Consider the following 25,776-nt stretch of genomic DNA (forward strand, 5'->3'; position numbering starts at 1 on the left):
TGATTACTAGTAATAAAATGAAAGAAAGGAAAATGAAGCAGAAGTGCCCGGGACAGGAGAAGCTGGTGAGTGACGTTTTAGTCATGTTGTGTTTCTGCTGCACATGGGACACCAGGTGGAGACATGAAGGGAAAAGTGGGGTTGAGGGTCTGATGCTCAGAGGGGACCCCTGGCAGAGCTGATGGCTGGGCTGCCTCTGCACAGACATGAAAGTTAAAGCTGTGGACCTGTGTGAGATCTGTGAAAAGGCTGAGGTGGGAACACTCAGGATGCTTTCTTAGTGGGGAAGAGGAACAAGAAGCGCCAACAAAGGTGATCACCAGAGACACTCAGGAAAGAGGAGGCAGAGAGTGCAATCATATTATGATAAGTGGAGAGAAGGAAAAGGGAAATCCTGTGGGATAACAATTTGGCATTATCAGAATTTGAAATGTGCATACACGTGAGAGTTGGACCATAAAGAAGGCTGAACACGGAAGAACTGATGCTTTCAAACTGTGGTGTTGGAGAACACTCTTGCGAGTTCCTTGGACTGCAAGGAGATCAAACCAGTCAGTCTTAAAGGAAATCAACCTTGAGTATTCATTAGAAGAACTGACGCTGAAGCTGAAACTCCAATACTTTGGCCACCTGATGCAAAGAGTCAACTCATTGGAAAAGACTATGACGCTGGGAAAGATTGAGGGCAGGAGGAGAAGGGGACGACAGAGGATGAGATGGTTGGATGGCATCACCGACTCAATAGACATGAGTTTGAGCAAACTCCGGGAGATGGTGAAGGACAGGGAAGCCTGGCGTGCTGCAGTCCACAGGGTCACAAAGAGTCGGACATGACTGAGCAACTGAACAACAGCAAGACTCATTAAAACAACAATGAAACACCAATACACTCTTATTAGACAGGCCAAGATCAACACTGACAACACGAAGTGCTGCTGAGGGTGTGGAGCAATAGGAACTCTCTCACTGCTGAGGGTGGGGATGCAAGATAGTACAGCCACTTTGGAAAACAGTTTGGGAAAAACATAAAGACAGAAGAAAACTGTGCACACATTATCTTTTGTCTTGGTAATGTCACTTCTTGAAACCTATCCTACAAAAGTATTGTATTTGGGTGAAAAGATGGAAGTCCAGGATGTTCACTGTAGCCCTCCAAAAAGACTATCCAAAGGTCCATCTTAGGAGACTGGGTAAAATGAACTACTATGTATATTCACACAGTGAAGGTAAGAAAAAGAATAAACAAGCTGTATGTTAGATATGGAAAACTGTGTAAGATGAATGGACATAATTAAATGAACCCCCCCACCCCTGCCAAAAAAAAATAACCTGTATGGATACTATGTAATATGTGTTTACACATGTACACAGACACATGGTTGCATATAAATAGAAAAAGATATGAACGTTCATTTACCAAACTGTTAATAGTGTTTTATTCTGAGAGGAAAGATAACAGAAATTTCTCTTTTCATTTTTTTAACCTATCTGGAAAGTTTGCATTTTTAAATAATTTTAGCAATTAAAAAAGAATGCAATATGATCATCTCAATAGATGCAGAAAAAGGCTTTGACAAAATTCAGCACCTATTTATGATTAAAACTCTTCAAAAAAATGGGCATAGATGGAACCTACCTCAACAAAGAAAAGGCCATATATGATAAGCCTACAGCAAACATTATTCTCAGTGGTGAAAAACTGAAAGCATTCCCCCTAAGATCAGGAACAAGACAAGGGTGTTCACTTTCACCACTATTATTCAACATAGTTCTGGAAGTCCTAGCTACAGCGATCAGAGAAGAAAAAGAAATAAAAGGAATCCAGGCTGGAAAAGAAGTCAAGTTCTCACTGTTTGCAGATGACATGATACCGTACATAGAAAACCCTTAAGATAGTATCAGAAAATTACTAGACACCCATGGTGGATTCATGTCAATGTATGGCAAAACAAATACAATATTGTAAAGTTAAAAAATAGATGAATAAACTAATTTAATAAAAAAAAAAAGAAAATTACTAGAGCTAATCAGTGAAGTTAGCAAAGTTGCAGGATACAAAATCAATACACAGAAATCACTTGCATTTCTATATACTAACAATGAAAAATCAGAAAGAGAAAGTAAGGAATCAATCTCATTCACCATTGCAACAAAAAGAATTAAATTTCTAGGAGTAAACTTATCTAAGGAGACGAAAGAACTGTACACAGAAAATTATAAGACACTAATGAAAGAAATCAAAGATGACATAAACAGATGGAGAGATATTCCATGTTCCTGGGTAGGAAGAATCAATATTGTGAAAATGACTCTACCATCAAATGCAATCTACAGATTCAATGTGATCCCTATCAAATTACCAATGGTATTTTTCACAGAACTAGAACAAAAAATTTCACAATTCATATAAAAACACAAAGGACCCCAAATAGCCATAGCAGTCTTGAGAAAGAAGAATGGAGCTGCAGGAATCAACCTTCCTCACTTCAGATTATACTACAAAGCTACAGTCAGCAAAACAGTATGGTACTGGCACAAAAACAGAAATACAGACCAATGGAACAAGATAGAAAGCCCAGAAATAAACCTGTGCACCTATAGGTACCTTATTTTTGACAACGGAGGCAAGAATATACAATGGGGCAAAGACAGCCTCTTCAAGAAATGGTGCTGGGAAAACTGGACAGCTACAAGTAAAAGGATGAAATTAGAACACTTCCTAACACCATACACAAAGATAAACTCAAAATGGATTAAAGACCTAAATGTAAGACCAGAAACTATAAAACTCTTAGAGGAAAACATAGTCAGAACACTCAATGACATAAATCAAAGCAAGATCCTCTATGACCCACCTCCTAGAGTAATGAAATAAAAACAAAAGTAAACAAGTGGGACTTGATTAAACTTAAAAGCTTTTGCACAGCAAAGGAAACTATAAGCAAGGTGAAAAGAAAACCCTCAGAATGGGAGAAAATAATAGCAAATGAAACAACTGACAGAGGATTAATTTCCAAAATATATAAGCAGCTCATACAATTCAATACCAAGAAAACAAATAACCCAATCAAAAAGTGGGAAAAAGACATAAACAGACATTTCTCCAAAGAAGACATACAGATGGCTAACAAACATGTGAAAAGATGCTCAACATTACTCATTATCAGAGAAATGCATATCAAAACCACAACGAGATATCACCTCACACCAGTCAGAATGGCCATCATCCAGAAGTCTACAAACAGTAAATGTTAGAGAGGGTGTGGAGAAAAAGGAATGCTCTTGCACTGTTGGTGGGAATGTAAATTGATACAGCCACTAGGGAAGACGGTATGGAGAGTCCTTAAAAAACTAGGAATAAAACCACCATATGACCCAGCAATCCCACTCCTAGGCATATACCCTGAGGAAACCAGGGTTGAAAAAGACACATGTATCTCATTGATCATTGCACCACTATTTACAATAGCTAGAACATGGAAGCAACCTAGATGTCCATCGACAGATAAAAAGAAGTTGTGGTACATATACACAATGGAATATTACTCAGCCATAAAAGGAATGCATTTGAGTCAGTTCTGATGAGGTGGATGAACCTAGAACCTATTATACAGAGTGAAATGGTCAGAAAGAGAAAGAGAAATATCGTATTCTAACGCACATATACAGAATCTAGAAAAATGGTTCTGAAGAATTTATCTACAGGGCAGCAATGGAGAAACAGACATAGAGAACAGACTTATGGACATGGGGAGAGGGGAGAAGGGGGTGAGATGTATGGAAAGAGTAACATGGAAACTTACATTACGATATGTAAAATAGATAGCCAATGGGAATTTGCTGTATGGCTCAGGAAACTCAAACAGGGGCTCTATATCAACCTAGAGGGGTGGGATGGGGAGGGAGATGGGAGGGAGGTTCTAAAGGGAGGGGATATATGTATACCTATGGCTGATTCACGCTGAGGTTTGACAGAAAACACCAAAATTCTGTAAAGCAACTATCCTTCAATAAAAAGTAAATTAATTTAAAAAAGAATGCAGATTAAAAAAATTTATTATAGAAAGATTAGAGTTTGAAAGAAGGGACTGAATCATGTATATAAATGCTACAAAGGGACATGCAGAAGAGATTGGAGAAAATGTCTGCAGAAAATCTGGTGAACTGTATCATACAAGTAGTGTCAAATTTCTAAAAACTGCAGAGCAAATTTAAAGCAATCCATGAATATCACATTTTTATTAAATATAATAGAACTAACAATACTTGGGAACTATAATAAATATAGAGAGAATTTTATTCCTTTAAAAATAGGAGCCATAACCACCAACGAGAAAGAAACCTGATGAAAAATACAATTTGGATTATGCTATATGTATGATGGCAGCAATATGGCATTTAAATGTGGTATTTTGGTCCCTGATCCTAAAAATCAAGGAATTATTCTACAAATAAAGAAGAATAATAGGCATAAAGAAAAGACAAAGATTATATTTTGACTTTCAGTTCAGTTCAGTTAAATTGCGCAGTTGTGTCCAACTCTTTGCGACCCCATGGACTGCAGCACACCAGGCCTCCCTGTCCATCACCAACTCCCAGAGTTTACTCAAACTCATGTCCATTGAGTCGGTGGTGCCACCCAACCACCTCATCCTCTGTCATCCCCTTCTCCTCTCACATTCAATCTTTCCCAGCATCAGGGTCTTTTCAGATGAGTCAGTTCTTCGCATCAGGTGGCCAAAGTACTGGAGTTTCAGCTTCAACATCAGTCCTTCCAATGAATATTCCGGACTGATTCCTTTAGGATTGACTGGTTTGATCTCCTTGCTGTCCAAGGGATGCTCTAACCACAGTTCAAAAGCATCAATTCTTTGGCGCTCAGCTTTCTTTATAGTCCAACTCTCACATCCATACATGACTACTGGAAAAACCAAAGCTTTGACTAGACAGACCTTTGTTGGCAAAGTAATGTCTCTGATTTTTAATATGTTGTGTAGGTTGGTCATAGGTTTTCTTCCAAGGAGCAAGCGTCTTTTAATTTCATGTCTGCAGTCACCATCTGCAGTGATTTTGGAGCCCCCCAAAATAAAGTCTGACACTGTTTCCACTGTTTCCCCACCTATTTGCCATGAAGAGATGGGACCAGATGCCATGATCTTAGTTTTCTGACTGTTGAGTCTGAAGTCACATTTTCACTCTCCTCTTTCACTTTCACCAAGAGGCTCTTTAGTTCTTCGATTTCTGCCCTAAGTTTGGTGTCATCTGCATATCTGAGGTTATCGATATTTCTCCTGGTAATCTTGATTCCAGCTTGTGCTTCCTCCAGTCCAGCGTTTCTCATGATGTACTCTGCATATAGGTTAAATAAGCAGGATGGCAGTATACAGCCTTGACGTACTCCTTTCCCAATTTGGAATTGGTCTGTTGTTACATGTCTAGTTCTAACTGTTGCTTCTTGTCCTGCAAACAGATTTCTCAGGAGGCAGGTCAGGTGGTCTGGTATTCCCATCTCTTTAAGAATTTTCCACAGTTTGTTGTGTTTTGACTTACTATACCATTATTAAAGAAAGTTCAAACTTGAAGATGCTTTTCTTACTTCAAATGGATTGTTTACTCAATCTTGTCAAAATCCTAAATGTTTTGCTACATTTTTAATTTCAACTTGCAAGTAATAGTCATGATGATAGCAGCCTATGTGTGTCCAGGTATAAAAGGAGGATATGAGTCTCTTTTTTTTCCTGGATGGTTAACATTTTTAAATTCACAAAGGACTTTAAAAAAAAATTTTTGTATGTAAGAACCACTGAAAATTAGAGTGGTCAGATAGAGTAAGTAGTTTTTCATGATATATATATAATTCTGGAAAGGCTTAAGAAAATGAACTTTAATCTATTAATTCTATGTTAGATTGCAGAGGCTACTTTTGAAAAACCTTGACATAAACTCATCTGCAAAGTACCTGATTATTTATCTGTTTTACACATTAGGTTTTTTTTTTTTTTTGACTTACACAGTTTTCTGAAAGCTGTATCAATTTTCTTAAAAACATAAGATCTAGTTTCTACTATAACTTGTGAAAAATTTTCCTCAATTTAATTCATTACTGATAAATTAGCTGTTTAACATTAAAAGGGGCTATGTATAGCACAGGGAACTCTGCTAAATGTTATGTGGTAGCCTGGATGGGAGGGGAGTTTGGGGGAAAATGGATTCATGCGTATGTATGGCTGAGTCCCTTAGCTGTTTACCTGAAACTATCCCAACACTGTCTATCAGCTATACCCTAATACAAAATAAAGGTTTAAAAAAAAATAAAAGTGGTTGTGACTAGATCTAGCCTGCTACGATAATACATAACCAAACCACCTACTTGATGGGCATGCATCTGAGTAAAAGCAATCAAATCCTGTTTTTCCAGAATATCATTTAAATATAAAAACACAAGATTTAGCAGTGAAACTGATTAATAAAACAAGTTTCGTTCCTGATGCTGAAATTTCAAAATGGATGCAGATACAGACTCTGGTGACACCTTTCAGCAAAGCTGATGTTTGGGGGGGCAGCTTCCCTATCTCAATCTCACACAGCACCCCCACTCAAGCCAGCCTCCCTACACCTCTGCTACTCAGAAACCTCTGACTGGAATGGCCAAAAAATTCACTCAGAATTTTCCATAAGCTGGTATGGAAAAACCCAAACGAACTTTTCGGCCAACCCATTATTTCACCTCACACACACACACACACACACACACACACACACACACACGCACACACACTCACAGAGCAATACTTCGGTGCCTGTGTCCTGTTACCTCAATGGATATTTTACAGAGTTATTCTTTTTAAAATGGAAGGCAAACCAATGGGGGCATTATCATATGATGGCTACTCTCTCAAAATCAAAAGTATACAAAAGAAGGGCCTAACTTTGTCCTAGAGAATCTTTCTTATGATTTCAGCGAGGGGGTGGCCTTTCTTGAAGACTGAGTAGAATTTTGCTAGGCTGAAAAAGGGAAAAGCAGTTTAAGCAGAGGGAAGATCTAATGTCTGGAGGCACACAATCTAATGGCCTGTCCTTGCAAACAAGAGGAAAGAGGCTGGAGTGGCAAGATCACAGGGGTGGGCTTGAGGTGGGTGGGAAAAGGGGTTGGGGAAAAAGGTGAGGGCTTCTTTGGTGGCTCAGTGGTAAAGAACCCGCCTGCAGTGCAGGAGACCCGGGTTCGATCCCTGGGTCGGGAAGATCCCCTGGAGAAGGGAAAGGCTGCCCATTCCAGTATTCTTGCCTGGAGAATCCCATGGATAGAGGAGCCTGGTGGGCTACAGTCCATGGGGTCACAAAGAGTCAGGCACAAACTGAGTGACTAAACAACAAAAACAACAACAAGAGAAAGGCGAGGGACAGACTGCTTCACTCCACAGCTCACAGTACAGACTTTTTAACCCGTGGGCAGTGGGGAGCCCTTGGCAATCTGTGCTCCTCCTCCATCTCCCCAAGCCGGCTAGTTTCCCACGGTTGGTCCATGCTGCGTGGCCCCTCCCACAGCTCCTTTCAATAAGCCAGTCTTGTCTTTCCAGGAAAAAGAAAATCTGGTTTTCTGATGAACTGGACTCCTCGTTTTTCTATCTACTCTGGAAAAAGTGGGATTTTATAGTTCAGTCAAGACATTTTCATGAATATAGATGAAGACCCTCATTTCAGGAGCTTATCTCATATTCTTTGTAAGAATCTTTTCTATTCTGTAGATAGTGTTTGTGGTAATGTTTCTCATCTGCTTTTTCTAAACTAGTAAAAGCTAGTTTTCTGGAACTAGGTTACAGACCGACTTTGGCCCATTTAACAAGGTCAGACTGTTTATTCTTGACAGAATTCTTTCCCACTGTAAAAAGGTACTTTTAAATGCCACATTCCAAGATCAGTGCCAGTAAACCACTGAAGCATATTTTCCCACAAGAACAGATACCATGTGCGGTCCCCACCTCACTGAAATCACCCTGCGTTACATAAGGTGCAGGGAGCTGTCAGCGTCACCGAGGAATCTATCAACCTCGTTCAGAAAACACGTCCCTACATCTAGAAGCATGCTGACCTTTAAAGAGGAATTCATCAAAATAAAAATGGGAAAGAAGAAAGGGAAGGATGGCTTAGAAATTTAAAAAAAAAAAAAAGGTTAAATAGCAGAAGAGAAATCTTGTAACTTTAGATGAGTATCCAAACCTAGAAGTAGGAGAGATTTTTGTCCCTTATTTTGGGCTTTTTACGGTTGAGTGGTTAAATTTATGGCCCCCAGTTTTAGATTCTGCCAGCCTTCAAAATAAATATATGAGCAGTGCTAAAGTAAATTCTCCTACGCGTTCCCCTCCTTTCTGTTGGATGTTTCCCTGAGACCTGAAGGTAGACTATTCCTCCACGGCCAACTGTAAAGTTTAGCATTCAAATTTATGAGGGACTTAAACATCATCAGTGTCCTTATGATGTTGGGTGTCACAACGTCACTCTCCCTGTGCTTCAATCTGCAGAGAAAAGGAAAAGAGAAAGTGGGAGCAGCAAGAGGCATTGTTCAGCAGCCCAGGGAGCATCACGGAGAAACACATTTGAAATATTTGCAATAAAGTCAATACAATAGGAAAGAAAATCCAGCACAACAAAGCGATTGCACACAAGTCTGAGCTGAACTTTTGGAGACAGCTATACAGATTAGGGCTTCCCAGGCGATTCAATGGTAAAGAACCCGCCTCCCAATGCAGGAGACGCAGGAGACCTGGGTTCAATCCCTGGGTCAAGAAGATCCCCTGCTGAAGGGCATGGCACCCCACTCCAGTAGTCTTGCCTGGAGAATCCCATGGACAGAGGAGCCTTGTGAGCTACAGTCCACAGGCTCACAAAGAGTTGGGCATGACTGAAGAGACTTGAGCAGGCACGCACCCACATACAGATTAACAGAAACACGTACCTATACTTCTCAAGAACCCAAGTGGACTAAATAAAATGACTAAAGGAAACAATAACGCAGACATTTTCAACCTTTTCCTACAACATTACATTTCCTTTAAGGATCCCCAAAGACCTTAATTCTTAATTTAAACACACCATACAGGAAATGTACCTGCACAAGTAGGGGAGGAGTAGGAAGGCTTGTGATCTCAAATAAGGAGGATGCTGCTGCTGCTGCTGCTAAGTTGCTTCAGTCGTGTCCGACTCTGTGCGACCCCATAGATGGCAGCGCACCAGGCTCCGCCGTCCCTGGGATTCTCCAGGCAAGAACACTGGAGTGGGTTGCCATTTCCTTCTCCAATGCATGAAAGTGAAAAGTGAAAGTGAAGTCCCTCAGTCATGTCAAACTCTTCGAGACCCCATGGACTGTAGCCTACCGGGCTCCTCCATCCATGGGATTTTCCAGGCAAGAGTACTAGAATGGGTTGCCATTGCCTTCTCCCAAGGAGGATGAAGCACGGTAATTATTTGAAGGTTAGGACTGGCTGCCCCAAAAGATATTCAAAGTATAACTGCAACTCCCTCAGAGCTCCAGTGACTAACAGGGAGTGACGCAGTGGGCAACTGGGTTGAAAGTTGAGTTTAAAATAAACAACAAATCTTTAGATGCTTATCAGTGAAGAAGAACTAAAGAGCCTCTCGACAAAAGTGAAAGAGGAGAGTGAAAAAGTTGACTTAAAACTCAACAGTCACAAAACTAAGATCATGGCAACTGGTCCCATCTCTTCATGGCACATAGATGGGGAAACAGTGGAAACAGTGACAGACTTTATTTTTTGGGACTCCAAAATCACTGCAGCAGGCGTGATTAAAAGACACATGAAATTAAGATGCTTGCTTCTTGGAAGAAAAGTTATGACCAACCTAGACAACATATTAAAAAGCAGAGACATGACTTTGCCAACAAAGGTCCGTCCAGTTAAAGCTTTGGTTTTTCCAGTAGTCATGTATGAATGTGAGAGTTGGACTGTGAAGAAAACTGAGTGCCGAAGAATTGATGCTTTTGAACTGTGGTGCTGGAGAACAACCAGTCCATCCTAAAGGAGATCAGTACTGGGCGTTCATTGGAAAGACTGATGTTGAAGCTAAAACTCCAATACTTTGGCCACCTCATGCAAAGAGTTGACTCATTGGAAAAGACCCTGATGCTGGGAAGGATTGAACGTGGGAGGAGAAGGGGACGACAGAGGATGAGATGGTTGGATGGCATCACCGACTAAATGGACGTGGGTTTGGGTAGACTCCAGGAGTTGGTGATGGACAGGAAGGCCTGATGTGCTGCAGTCACAAAGAGTCAGACACGACTGAGGGACTGAACTGAACTGAATGATGATGCAATGGTCCCAGCAGTGACACAGAAAAAGTAGAGTTGGAAATTCATTCACCAATTCATCTGTGAAAACAGGGAGTTGTGAAAGAACTTAAATTTAAAGAGTCGTGAGAAATGATGGTGTTAGACAATAAGGAATATGTATTTATGAGTATGGGGGTGATTTGTAGGTGGGAGGGAGAGGATGGAGGGGTTGGTAATGGACAGGGAGGCCTGGTGTGCTGCAGTCCCTGGGGTCACAAAGAGTTGGACACAATGGAGTGACTGAATTGAACTGAACTGAACACAGAAAAAACAAAAAACAACCCTCTGCGTGCCATGCTACAGAGTTGGAATTCATTCTTTAGACAATGTAGAATCATGAGGATTTGTTTCATTCATTCATCATGTGTTTATCAAGTGCCTACCATGGGCCAGGAGGGCACTGTAGGAAACACTAAAATAGTACAACACTGCAGGTGAGTGAATAAAAATGGCAGTGTGCAATGTAACAGAATTTCAGTGACACAGCTCAACTCAGGAACTTGTACAACAAGACTAGCCAAGCCCAAGCAAACTGAAGATACTTCTATCTTTGCCCACCTTGCAAGGAAGCAAGCAGCGGTATCTGTAAAACATCAGAAGTGAAATATCCTAAGAATTAGAGAGGATGTAAAAATCCAAGTTATAGAGACATTGTTTCCTACTCAATTCTAAGGACCGTGTCTCATACTCTGTTGAAGGCATATGACAGGACACTTGAGTTAAGGGAATTTAGGGGAGATGGAGTCATCCCATTAAATGCAGTTTGCCAGATGAGCCCCTGACCAACCACAGAAGGTGCATTCCCATAAGAATATTAAATGGAAGAGGCAACAAAATTTTTCCAGCTTCTGGATCCCTAAGAAACCCTCTGTTTGCAAAACCTCTCTAAAGCACTTGGTCTCCTCAATGTTAAGACAACGGCTGGTCTTGACACTCAAACCTCGCCTCAAGCTTCTGAGATTTGGGCTTCCCCTGTGGCTCAGACAGTAAAAAATCTGCCTGCAATGCAGAAGACCAGGCTTTGATCCCTGGGTCGGGAAGATCCCCCAGAAAAGGGAATGGCAAACCACTCCAGTATTCCTGTCTGGAGAACTCCATGGACAGAGGAGCCTGGCAGGCTACAGTCCATGGGGTCACAAAGAGTCAGACATGACTGAGTGACTAACCTTTAAGCCATCATTCAACTTACTTCTGAGACTTGAATGGCATCACACAGGGTAGACACAGGTAGGATGAATGTAAATAACCAGGTGACAAGCAGACCCTGTCTGTATCATACCTTGATGAGCTGGCCGAACAGAAGTATGGAGGAAGCAAAACACCTTCCAGGCAGTAGCATTACAGTTAAACTGTTTTTGTCCAGAACTAATTCTCAACAGTGATCGCTTATGAAGGAGCTGGAATTAGGTGAGTCAAATGAATGTCTATCTTTTACAAACCAGGAAAGCAGTCATTTGATGAACTCAGCAAGAACACTTGGTGCAATGAGACAGGCACCCACGCGCACACGGCAGGCACACCCATGGCAGCGTCCTGCACGGTGTGGAATACAGGCTCCTTCTTCAGGGACAGTGCTCACAGTGGTCAACGGCATCTGCCTTTACCCCACAGGCAGAGACTACCCATCAGATGGTAAGCTGAAATGTGTCTGATTGCCACTGAGAAAGCGTAATGGATGATCTGGCTGGCTTTTCATGTTTGTCTTGGCTCTGGCATTTTCCACGTACCCAGCCCTGGGAATCCTAGGGAAAAACGTGTCCTGTTCCCAAGCCGTGGGCACTGCCCCCATTGTGCTCCACTTCCCTCGCTGGTGAAAGTGAAAGCGAAATCGGCACAAATGCTCCATTGTTGGCTGTGAAACATGCACTGGCGACTGGAAGCTTTCACAGAACAGACCTGGTTGTGTCACGGCAAGCAGAGGTCGAATGGGGCGGGAGGCCCGGGAGCCGTGCGAGGTGTGTCCTGCACTTTCGCCGAGGTGCCCTGGCGACGGGCTGTGGGTTTTTTCCATTATACTCGGTTCACGCCTTTGCTCTGATTTACTCAGTATGCACTGGCAGGCTGTGCAGGCTTCTGTGGGAGCAATTCGGCTGCCCAAGGAGGCACAGATCCTGCCAGGTCTCCATAGTAAATACGACACGCATGGAGAGGAAACAAGCATAAACAATTTATTTTCTCTGTAAAAGATGACATTGTTCTCTGATCTTGGGTCCGGCTTCCCTTTGCCGGCTTGGTGGTGCCAACTGGGTGCTGTCAAGTGAGCTATCCCAAACAGAAACAGACAAAATGAGCACAGACTGCAGGATGGGCACCTCCATGGGGCCTGCATCCAGGGAGGATGCTGGCGACCTCTCTGAGCATCTCCCATCTTGGAGGGCGTGAATGGGGAGGGCTTCCCTGACCCAAGGGCCTTGCAGCATTCTGCCCTTCTCCTTTATTGCACTTATCTCTGTTTCTAACTCTACACTTCTTGGCATGACTAATTGATTAAGATTTGCCTCCCCATTTTGATGACGAGCTCCATGAGAGCCAAGACTTCATCCACTTCTGTTCCCCACAGTCCCTCGGATTCACCGGCAGTGCTTGGCACGTGGAAAGCGATCAGTTGACTGAATGTCACAACTCCATTTACTTTCTACCCTAGGATTATCAAAGAGTTTCTGAATCCACAAGTTTCTATAGTGTTTACTAAACGCTACCCATGGGCTTCCGAGGTGGCGCAAAGGATCTGCCTGCCAGAGGAGAAGATGTAAGAGACTCAGAGTTGATCTCTGGGTCGGGAAGACCCCCGGAGGGGAGCATGGCAACCCACTCTAGTATTCTTGCCTGGAGAATCCCATGGTCAAAGGAGCCTGGTGGACTACACAGCCCATGGGGTCTCAAAGAGGTGGATATGACTGATGTGACTTAGCACTCATGCTTGCGTGCAATTGCTACCCACACGGGCACTGGAAGAGGAAACCGCCAGAGGCATAAGGAGAGGATGTAAGCAATTGGGTTTTTTCCCTAATTCTTGTATTAAATAATTCTTGTGAATTAAATAGGAATTAAATAATTCCCTAATTCTTGTGATCTTAAATAAGGAAATTTGGGGAGTCTTATCAGTTTCATATTAAAAAAATCCCCAAGTGAATTTTTGTAATCTGTATAACTATCAAAAAAGTCTTCCCATGTTTACTATTTAGTTGTTGTCTTTTATTTCTACAGAGAGGAAGGTGCTTTCATATGAATACATATGTCCTTTAATAGGAAAGATAATATAGAAAAAAGGAACTTTTGAGAAGGAGAATGTGATTCACTTAGTGAGAATTTTTATTAAGTCACTGAAAAGACAGAAGAATATTCTCATTCTTCCATATGGTACAAAGTGGATTTTTTTCCTCCAAACTGTGTATTAGGCACAGGCATTTGGAGGAAAAATGCTAATTCTCCCATTTGTCTAATGACTGGATAAAGGCCCTCCCAAAACACTGAAAAGGCACTGTAATACTTATTGTTCACTGAAGAACAGAAATTGGTTTATGGCAGGCCAATTCTGGTCTTCATCCCAGCATGAGAAGTTATTGATGCCCCAAAAGGAACGAGCTCATTTTAAGCTGTAGCCTTCTCTCTATCCACAGGTGGCATCATGGTGGCTGCCCTGGGGAGTGACTCACTCTAACTGCACAGATGTGGCAATTACATCTGGATATAAAAATATCAACCCTGGCACCGCTATGAACGGCCCTCAAAGCAGTCTCACACCACACAGGGAGCATGATGTGTGCACTGTCATGATCAGGCACTTTTCATGCCTGATTTCATGCCTAAAATCATGGATGATTTTAAGGGAGCAGACACATGCAAAAGAGTCGGACTTGACTTAGCAACCAACCAACCAACCATAATCTACTGAGAATGCAATAGCATTTGTCTTTAAAAATGTGTATGTGTTAGGCAGAACACTCTCTGACATAAATCACAGCAAGATCCTCTATGAACCACCTCCCAGAGTAATGGAACTAAAGCAAAGATAAACAAATGGGACATAACTAAGCTTAAAAGCTTTTGCACAATGAAGGAAACTACAAGCAAGGTGAAAAGACAGCCCTCGGAATGGGAGAAAATAATAGTAAACGTAACAACTGACAAAGACTTAATCTGCAAAATATATAAGCAGCTCAGGCAGCTCAATACCAAAAAACCCAATCAAAAAGTGGGCAAAAGAACTAAACAGACATTTCTCCAAAGAAGACATAAAGATGGCTAATAAACACATGAAAAGATGCTTAACAGCATTCATTATTAGAGACATGCAAATCAAAACCACAATAAGGTACCATCTCACATGGGTCAGAATGGCAACATCAAAAATTCTACAAACAATAAATGCTGGAAAAGGTGTGGAGAAAAGGGAACCTCTTACACTGTTGGTTGGAACACAAACTGGTACAGCCACTATGGAGATTCCTTAAAAAACTGGGAATAGAACTGCCATATGACCCAGCAATCCCACTGCTGGGCATATACACCAAGGAAAGCAGAATTGAAAGAGAAACATGTACCCCAATGTTCACTGCAGCACTGCTTACAACAGCTAGGACATGGAAGCAACCTAGATGTCCATTGGCAGACGAGTGGATAAGGAAGTTGTGGTACATATACACAATGGATTACTCAGCTATAAAAAGGAACACATTTGAGTCAGTTCTAAAAAGGTATTTGAACCTGGAGCCTATTATACAGAGTGAAATAAGTCAGAAAGAGAAAGACAAATAGTGTATATTAACACATATATATGGAATTTAGAAAGATGGTACTGACGTTCCTACATGCAGGGCAGCAAAGGAGACACATATGTAAAGAACAGACTTTTGGACTCAGTGAGAGAAAGCGAGGGTAGTATGATTTGAGAGAACTGCATTGAAATGTATATTACCATATGTAAAACAGATGACCAATCTGAGTTTGTGCCTGAAGTAGGGCACCCAAAGCTGGTGCTCTGGGACAACCCAGAGGCGTAGGGTGGGGATGTAGGTGGGAGGGGGGTTTAGGATGGTGGGGGGAGGGGAGGAGAACACCTGTATACCTGTGGCCGATTAATGTTGATGTATGGCGAAACCCACCAAAATACTGTAAAGCAATTATCCTCTAATTAAAATAAATTAATAAAAAAAAAAGTCCACGTGTGCATGTTTGCTCAGTGTTGTATGACTCTTTGAGACCCCATGAACTATAGCCCGCCAGGCTCCTCTGCCCATGGAATTCTCCAGGCAAGAATACCAGAGTGGGTTGCCATGCCCTGCTCCAGGGGATCTTCCCAACCCAGGGATCGAACCCACATCTCCCGTGTCTCCTGCATTGGCAGGGAGATTCTTTACCACTATGACACCTGGGAAGCCCTGAAAATGTACATGCTTTAATTAAAAAATAATTATTGCTAAGAAATGCTGCCTTCTGCAGCTCATAATGCTTTTGAAATAGTAACATCACAGATCACCACAACAAATATTCAATTTAAGAATGAGAAAGTTTGAAATATTGCCAGAATTACAAAAAAGTGACACAGAGACACTAAGTGAGCAAACGCTGTTGGAAAACGGTGCTGTGATGCAGGGTCACCACAAAACGCCCATTTGTAAAAAATGCAACATCTGCTAAATGCAATAGAGTGAGGTGCAATAAAACGAGGTATACCTGTATTCTTGAAATCCACCTGCCACAAGATTATATATAACCACGTGGGGCATGATTCGTACACGTCACTTACGTACAATGGAAAGAAGCTCCCTCTGACCTGTTCTCTGGTTTTCCACAAATGTAGTTATTTCCATACAGGTCGCAGAATTTGATTTTCAGGGTTTCAGAAATAGTTCTTCACTAGGCTCTGAGTATAATGGGCCCCACTTCTCTTCTCCTCCCCAGATCCTCCCTGCAGAACAAGAGGCCTCATGTACGTGCTTACGGCCACCCACATCTGCGTGTCCCCATCCTGCCCCATCTGCAAGCTACTGCCTCTTAGGTGTGCAGTGAGTACACGGGTGGCCCGATGTGCTTTTAGGAAGAAGAGAAGAGCTTGTGCGATTGCTATTTGGTCAGGGAACTCCAATGCCTTGCGTTTGGCTGGCTGAGCGTGGGGGTCTCAGACTCTGAGAGGTACCTGGATTCTGTCCCCCATCAAGGGAGGCGTGGCTAGAGCAGGGCCAGTGCTGGCTCCTCCAAATTGTGAAATCCAGGCCAGGGGACCCTTCTGCCTGGTTCTAAGGTCTTCGCTGTAGCCATTCACATCTTGATTCTGTACCATTTAAAGAAACAAGTATAAACCACTTTTCCCTTTGAGGTTACATGTGCATACCTGACTGTATACTGAATAGCAAGAACCCAATTCTTCCTAAGACATCTTTGTGTCATGGGGGAGGCACCCAGTTAAGGGCACTTTATTGTTGTTGAGTTACCAAGTTGTGTCTGACTCTTTGCAACCCCCTGGACTGTAGCCCACCAAGCTCCTCTGTCCATGGGATTTCCCAGGCAAGAATACTGAAGTGGGTTGCCATTTCCATCTCCAGGGGACCTTCCTGACCCAGGGATCGAATTCGAGTCTCCTGCATTGGCAGGCGGATTCTTTACCACTGAACCACCAGGTAAGCCCCAAGGGCACATAAGCCCCCTTTATCAGATGAAGACAAGCCAAACCAGATCGCTCGGCCCTATGTTACACCAACTTCAGCCACAGCTAGAGTCCAGACTTATGACTGTCCTAAATTAATTTCTACCCAAAAGGCCAACTCCTTTAAGGAACTTACAGCTTGATCAACAAAATCCCTAAATAATTACAAACAAGACAGAAAACAGTCTTACGAAAGGCATTAATAAAATGTTTCTTTGGAAATAATGCGGGAGGAAGGCGGGATTAATTTCTGCAGGGGGTACCAAAAGGGGAAATCTGAGTCAGGCTTTGGAACAGAAGTAATATATTAGCATTTCTCATGGTTGTAAAATGTCAGTTTCGAATCAGTTAACTTGTAATTTCTTTAACATTCCACAAATCAAGTTGATTCCCAGTTCCTGTATGACATAACCCACTAAAATATGCATATTTCCAGGAAGTGGAGTGTAGTCTTTTTCTCTTTGAGAAACGAAAAAAAGAAAAAAGAAAACCCCCACAGTTCAGTCTGAAAAAAACAATTCCAAGTCTACGTTTCACCATGTGTATGTAAACCAATGTCTCACTATAGAAATGAATTCCTTAAAAAGAAAAACAGAACAGTGGGAAAAACTTTAATGCAGCATTCTACAGGAATCATACTCTTTATTCTTAACATTAAATTTCAGCTATTACTGTTTCAAGTAAAATCTCAATTTGTTTCAGTGTCTTTGCTGATTGCTAATCTTTTTTATGTCACATAAGAATTATTTTATGTCACATAAGTATAGAGTATGCAGTACAAGCTAGATACTGAAAAATCAGGTATTTATGATCGCCTTTCCCCTTTTCTGTATGAAATCATTTGTCTCCATTTTCCTGTCTGAACATATCAACTTTCAGTGAGAATGGAATGTTAATTGGTGTTACGCACAAGCTGGGCTATCATTCCTCAAATTTAAGAAGAAAAAAAATAAATCAAAACAAATCCAACTGGGTTTCCTGTTTTTATTTATGGTTTTCAGTGCCCTGTTGAGGGGGGATTAAAATAAAGTGGCTCAGTTATGGCTCATCCTTCCTTCAATTAATCTACCCAAGGAGACCAGTTCCTTCCATCATCTGTCCAGATCGCAAAGCCTATTCAAGCTTCTCCCCAGGGCCCCGAAACAACATACAAAACTACTTCCTAGGGAAGCCACAGCCTACCTCACCCTTCCCACTGGGAAAACACACCGACTCAGCGCTTTCTGGTGCAATTGTATAAGCATACAAGGGCTCACCTGACACCACCCAAATCGGGGATGTGTCCTTTAAACACCATTTTGTGCCCACTCTTCTCAAAAGTGACAGTGTGTGATGGGCAAACAGGAAACAAGAATGCTTATCTTTCAACAATGGTGACACATTCAAAGGAATCTTCTGTAAAAAAAACTCTCTTGCCCTAGGTATAGTGTAGAACACTGGGAAACCATGTGATCTGACATGGACCAGGTTCCAGCATCTGTATTTCGGGGATGAGGAAGCAGAATACTTTCGCAAATTGAGTGTTTTTCTAAGGCAAGTTCTCTCTGAGAATTTCCAACTCCCCTCCTGAATTTCTGCTTCTCAGGGGGGCATTACTGGAATTTGCGGAGGCAATTCTTTGTTAGGCAGAATATTAGCCACCTTGCAGCCGCCTCCACCCACCAAGTTGTTATGATGACCAAAGGTGCCGTCATACATTTCTCAACCACGTTTCCCCTCCCCCGTCCCTCCAGCGCCACCCTTGACTGAGAACCACTTTGAGGCTAAAAGATGGACGATACGGTAATATACATGTTTCAGTGCTATTCTCTCAGATCATCCCACCTTCACCTTCTCCCACAGAGTCCAAAAGAGACTTTATATCTGTGTCTCTTTTGCTGTCTCGCATATAGGGTCGTCATTACCATCTTGAACCATGTATATTATTACCATATGTGAATTAGATCACCAGTCCAAGTTTGATGCAGGAAACAGGGCACTCAAAGCCGGTGCACTGGGACAACCCAGAGGGATGGGATGGGGAGGGATGTGGGAGGGGGGTTTGGGATGGGGACACATGTACACCCGTGGCTGATTCATGTCAATGTATGGCAAAAACCACAATACTGTACAGTTATTGGCCTCCAATTAAAATAAATTAATTAATTAAAAAAAAAAGATGGATAATACGTAGACAATGACCTATTGACCCATGAAGATTCTTTTACTTAAGGCTTAATCTAAAGCTTTGGGGGCAATGTTTGTAGTCTTCATGGAATCAAAAGGATTCTCCGAGTCCACATCCACGCATCCATGTCCTGCCCCGAATAAGTAGCACAGCAAAGGGACAGTCCCTGGCTTAAAAAAAAAAAAAAATCTATGCCTGAATTCACTGTATGTAGAACAGGCCCTTCAAAGACAAGGGTTTATTAGTGCTTACTTCCAGGCTCCTGTTGTATATTTTGGGTGCATTTTCACCAAAATTCATCTCGGAAACAAGGAACTACATTAGGAGAAACAGAAGCTAACCAAAGTCAGTGGCTATTATGGTTTTATGTCTGCATGAGACAAAAAACCCCAGAATATTACAACTGTCATTCTTCACCAAAATAGAGCCTGTGGGTCTCCGCTTTGTGTTTCGGCTTGGAGGAAGCCATCACGCGGCAGGGTGGCGCTGCCTGTTCATAGATCATCCAAGTTCACTGTAAATTCAATCTCTTCTTCACAGTCGACACCACAGCCTCACAGGAGTGCTTTCACACACCTGTGCAGGTACCTAGCTGTTTCTCAAACTAGGATAGGAAGTGTTCTTGGCATTCTCTCCTCCCTGACCTTTAGCTGTGTCTCCCCAGACACTACATATGCAGCTCTGAAAACAGTGGTTATGGCAAAAAGCCATACGGCAAAACCATTGGGAAACTTGTAACTGATTCCTTTCTAGTGGCTAAGAAGCAACAGTCTATTTCTGCAATGGGTTCTGTCCACAACAAGCCCAGCCCGGATATGTCTGCAGTTGTAAGCAGAACACTCTCTTCCTACTGCCCGCCATATAAAAAGTGCAAAGACATTCTGCCCACAAACTGACCACGGGCAGCAACAACATTAGGGGCCTGGAATGGGGGCAGTCTATCATTCCAAAGAGGAAAATGAAGTTGAATGATAGAAGAGCACTTTCTCACTCACCACTGAGGTAAGAGCCATCTGAAAGCTGTAGATGCGAGCAAGGCCGAAGTCAGCCAGTTTTATTTGTCCACTGCTGGTCACCAGAATGTTCTGTGGTTTTAGATCACGATGCACCACTCGGTGAGAATGAAGAAAGTCCAGGCCTCGGAGAAGCTGAAACATCATATCCTAAATAAAACCGAAAAACAAAATCAATCAATTGCCAAAAGAGAAATTCAACATGCTGAATTCTCAGTACTTAGAATAGTGTTTGGCACATACAAAGCATTTGATAAATACCTGCTGAATGAATGAATCTGTCCCCCTTTCTACAGCTCCACTCTCCCATGCTCAACATTACTACAAAAAGTGTCACTCTCCACTTGTATTTTATTAATGAAAGGATGATTTAAAAATAATTTCAGGGACTTCCCTGGTGGTCCAGTGGCTAAGACTCTGCACTCCCAATGCAAGGAGCTCAGGTTTGATCGCTGGTCAGGGAACTAGATCCCACACGCCACAATTAAAAAGCTCACATGCCTCAACTAAAGATCCCATGTGCTGCAACTAAGGCCTGGCAAAGCCAAATAAATATTACAAAAAAAAAAGTTTCAGATGACATAGGAAATATTCTGGAAGGATATATACCAAACTGGTGTCCAGGGTTAATGGTGGGGAGAGAAAGTAGTTGGCAAGAGAGGGACATTTTTTACTTCCCATACTTTTATATGATTTAACACATGATTTCAACAATTAAAATCCAGTAAACAATGATAACAGCAATGGTAGTTCTTAATATTTTTATAGCACCTATTATTCAGCAGTCACTATGTATCAAGTACTGCTTTAGTAATTCACTTAATCCATATCACAACACTGAGGTAAAAAACATTATCAACCCATTTCACAGGTCAAGAAGCTGATACATAGTAGGTGTATGTAATTAGCCCAAAGTAACACCACTAGCTGGAGAAGGCAATGGCACCTCACTCCAGTACTCTTGCCTGGAAAATCCCATGGACGGGGGAGCCTGGTAGGCTGCAGTCCATGGGGTCGCGAAGAGTCAGACACGACTGATCGACTTCAATTTCACTTTTCACTTTCATGCATTGGAGAAGGAAATGGCAACCCGCTCTGGTGTTCTTGCCTGGAGAATCCCAGGGACGGCGGAGCCTGGTGGGCTGCCGTCTATGGGGTCGCACAGAGTCAGGCACGACTGTAGCGACTTAACAGCAGCGGCAGCAGCAATATCACTAGCAATAAAAACAGAGTCTTGACTTGAACCAGAGTCCAGGAAAACTGGATTCTAATTCCCAAGGCACTCCTTTATTAGATGAATGATCATATGAGTATGGAAAACCAGGTAAGCAGTTTAACCTCACCAAGCCTCACTTTTTCTGTCCGTAAAAACAGGAAAGTGACAAAACCTACTGCATAAGATCACTGTTTGTAAAGCACTGACTGCAGTTAGCACTTACTGCTGACAGAATCAGCCAGTATGGAGGCATCTGGACCAACATCACACCTTCTTCTAATTTTAGAACTTATAAAAGCAGATACAATATTTTAAACTCAGAAACAGTGTCGGATGGTAGGAATTTAAGATAGTGAACATGATATGGTCCTTTGAAATCTGAAGGTTAATAAGACTGACCTACCTCCTCCACCCCACATAATACTGTGAGAATGGAGTATAAAGGGAGGATGGAATTAATTTGGCTCTTGTAAGGGTTAGAAAAATGCTTAGGCAGCATCAGGGGCTTCAGAGCTGGGAGGGGCTGTGAGGACACACTTGTTCATCAGTTGGGCTGTATTTGGTTATTGGCTTATAGTATTGGTATTTTCTTCAGGGAGTCCTATCTTTAGCTCCTGGCTTATTCAAAACCAAAGCCTAGTTTTCCACCTATAAAAAGGAGAAAATGGGGCTTACTTTTCATAATATGAGATTTAAACGAAGTAATACATGTGAAGTTTGCACGTGAAGTAAAGCATATTGTGTAGTTTGCAGGAAACAAATGATCATTGTTGAAGTGTCCCGTTCCCTAGGGGAGACCGAGTCAGAAATAACTAGAGGAAAACGTGGCCACTGTCACGAGGTCAGTGAGCACAGCACTAAGTGGGGATGACACAGGTGAACTGGAATTCTTTCTGAGCTCTACCTAAATGGAGCTGATGAACTGGCCGGGGTTACCTTCTAAGTTTCCAAAGATGGAAAGATCAGATTGCCCTGTCGAGGGCCAGTTGTCCAGGATTTAAGAATGACTGAGGGTAAAGCAACTTGCAATGAATAAACGAGAGTGTGAAAGTGAAGCACAAAATGTTAATGAAAGTAATCTTCTGTGGCACACAAGTTTTTATTGGAAACACATGTACACAACTTGTAAACAGTGGATTTTAAACAGCATGACTAACCTACAGTAATGTCATGCTGGCTTGCCATCTTTAGCTTCTTATACACCAAGCACCAACCCTTTCAAACAGTACCAAGAATAAATGTGCTTGATTCATGTTTCAGTGTTCAAACAGTGTAAGCAGCCAATGAGTAGAATAAATATGTAAAAATCTGAATCAAGTAATTACTAACAAGGCCCATCGAAATTTATAAAAAGCCTCAACTGTGTGCTGCACTTAGTTGCTCAGTCACGTCTAACTCTTTGCAGCTCTAGGGACTGCAGCCCACCAGGCTCCTCTGTCCTTGGGGATTCTCCAGGCAAGAATACTGGAGTGGGCTGCCATACCCTCCTCCAAGGAGATCTTCCTGGCCCAGGGATCGAACCCAGGTCTCCCGCATTGCAGGCAGATTCTTTACTGACTGAGCCACGTGAGTTTAAATACATGTATACTGCTTTCATTTGTGCATTTATACAGCCCTGGTAGCTCAGCTGGTAAAGAATCCGCCTGCAGCGCAGGAGACCCCGGTTTGATTCCTGGGTCATGAAGATCCCCTGGAGAAGGAAACAGCTGCCCACTCTAGTATTCTGACCTGGAGAATTCCATGGGCTGTATAGTCCATGAGGTCACAAAGAGTCAGACATGACCAAGAGACTTTCACTTCATAGCACACACTATATTTTTCTTAGTTATAAAATTGGTCCATGCTTAATGCATGTAGAAATCTTTTTTAAAAATTCATTAAAAATCCAGAGGAAGAAAAAAAATCAAGCAAAACCCCACCACTCAGAAAACAGAGAAAACTGTTAAATTACTTTGTCTTTCACGTCTTTTAAACAGATACTGGTATATCTGCAGGTGTAAATATATTATAATTCTATTTAATACTGAAGCACTGTATATAAAATATATCATATATTATATATCAATATACATAACATCAGTATATAAATATAACACATATTTTAAAATAGAAATTGTTATTATTCTGTACACATTTTACAGTTGCTGTAAAAAGATTTAACAATTCATTGTGAATATTTTGTTACTTCAACAAAATTCTTCTAAAATGTAACTTTTTTATACAATATGATTTTTATTGGCTGCATAGTTTTCCTTCTATGCCATAATCATTATTTGGTTTTAGGTTGTATTATTTTGCTACTTATTCTAAGAGTGTAGTTCTCCTCTATTTAAAGGCAAGTGTAGATAAAAATGACTTGTTAACATCATATGAAAGCACAGTTTAGGCAGTGAGAACACATATACTGGTCTAACATTTGATTCCATGTAAATGACACCTATGTATAAAGAGTTGGTTCTATGTAAGAATTACCACTCTTTCGATTTTATCAGGCTACTTAATTTTTTTTGGTTAGCAAACTGGGTTTTCTTTTAAACCCGCAACATCCAGCTACAATTAGAGTTTCAAACTAGTGAACCTTGAGTTGATTTTTTTTAAAATTGCCAAAAATCTCATTTCCTTCACTAATTCCAATGCATTGATGCATTGGAGCACGATGGACTTGTAACTCTGGTCACAAATAAGAATAAGAACTCTGGTCCCAATTTCTGAGAATTATATGAATGAATAAACTGTAACATTAAACAAAGAAAGGAAAAAAAACACCTTTCCTTCAGCATCGCAAGTGCTTTGATCAACAACATCTCAAAGGATTCTCTACTTAAGCTTATTATCTGTTCCATCTCAATTTATAGTATCGTGAGACATACTTTTAAATTAGCTCCTCAAGATTTTAATCTAAATTAATCTGTCTTATACAAGACTCAAATATTTCACAGTAATCCCAGTGATGCAATGCAATGAAACTACGGATACTGCCAATTAAGTTAAACATAGGTGTAAAACCTTTTAGTGTTACAGTGCCCAATTCTGGTATAAAAGGTTTGACTGTCTAGTCCCACTAACGATAAACAGTCGCTGGGGGTCCTCATTCTGTCTTTCTGAAACATGTGACGTGGGAGCCTGTTTCAACAGGACACCATCCTGGAATGAAGTCTGGCTCCTAGTGACTTCAGATGGGGTTTCGTCCTTGGCAACTCCCTTAAAAAGACTCCGGACTTCAGTCTGAACACCAGAAGTCTTCAAAGCCTTGTAACAACAATTAGTTTCTCTTAGGTGTTCTGGAGTTCTAATTCTCTTATTTCTTTGAAAACAAAACAAACAAGCAAACTGAAAATCTACCTCAAGCTTTTCTAATGGGAAAACGTTTTATCATTGGGTCTTTTTTTCCCAGTGACAAAAAAAGTAGTTTCAAAAGATACTTAAAACACCAACTTATATACCATAAAGTAAATCACAGAAATGACAGCTCTCAATAGACAATTCTGGACTTTTGGATACATCTACCTAAATCTAACGGAGGTATTCACATCCTCAGGTTTCAGCAACAAAAATATGTGTCAGTAGTTAATTGATTTAAACAGTTAAGACATATACAGCTTGTACAAAGTTAATCATTTTTTTCTCCTTAGAATGTATAAACCACAGTCTTTTCAAATTTGTTATCCAAGTTTTAACAGAAGCGTCTTTATAAATGATTTGTTGTTTCGTACAAAGATCTCCTATCCAGTTTGTTTCTTATGAAGGATGTTAGAGGAATCTCACAGATCAACACAACAAAGGTTTTTGTGTTTTTTTAACAACACTAAACTAATAACATGTTGACTTGCCTGCAGTGCAGGAGAGTCAGGTTCAACTTGTGGGTCGGGAAGATCCCCTGAAGGAGGGCATGGCAACCCACTCCAGTATTCTTGCCTAGGAAATTCCATGGACAGAGGAACCTGGGAGGCTACAGTCCAGAGGGTCACAGAGAGTCGGACACAACTGAGTGACTAACACTACACACTACTACAATTATAATAGAAGTAAAGACCACACGATGATAAAATCATGAAGCAGAGGACTATTAACAATAGGGAGGGCTAGTCTCAGGATCTCTTTCTTTTTCCTCTTTTTGTTGATTACAAGTATATATTTTAAAATTTTAATTGTGGTAAGATATATATAAAATTCCCACCTTAACCAATTTTAAGTGTATAGTTTAGTAGTAAGTATATTCAAACTGCTGTATAACCAATCTCCAGAACTTTTCTATCTTGCAAAACTGAAACTCTACTCTATACCCACTGAACAACGCTTCATTTCTCCCTTCCTCCCAGACCCTGGCAATCACTCCTCTACTCTCTGTTTCTATGAATCTGGCTACTCTTGATACCTCATATAAGT

The 25,776-nt window shown here is 41.4% G+C and overlaps 1 protein-coding gene across 13 annotated transcripts in view; it reads right to left on the bottom strand.

Moving 5' to 3' along the window:
* Positions 1-25,776, bottom strand: part of CDK6 (cyclin dependent kinase 6) — a 246,964-nt gene that overhangs the window by 108,398 nt on the left and 112,790 nt on the right. For 11 of the 13 annotated variants that reach the window (XM_081531458.1, XM_081531463.1, XM_081531453.1 and 8 more), the window contains exon 4: positions 20,157-20,324. The exons of the other annotated variants lie outside the window; for them this stretch is intronic. In XM_081531458.1, the coding sequence (XP_081387584.1) occupies positions 20,157-20,324 (168 nt within the window). The remainder of the gene's footprint in view (positions 1-20,156; positions 20,325-25,776) is intronic. 13 annotated transcript variants of the gene reach the window in all.

This window comes from Giraffa tippelskirchi, chromosome 10 (assembly GCF_054371585.1).
Source record: "Giraffa tippelskirchi isolate mGirTip1 chromosome 10, T2T-mGirTip1v1.2.pri, whole genome shotgun sequence".
Taxonomy (NCBI): domain Eukaryota; kingdom Metazoa; phylum Chordata; class Mammalia; order Artiodactyla; family Giraffidae; genus Giraffa; species Giraffa tippelskirchi.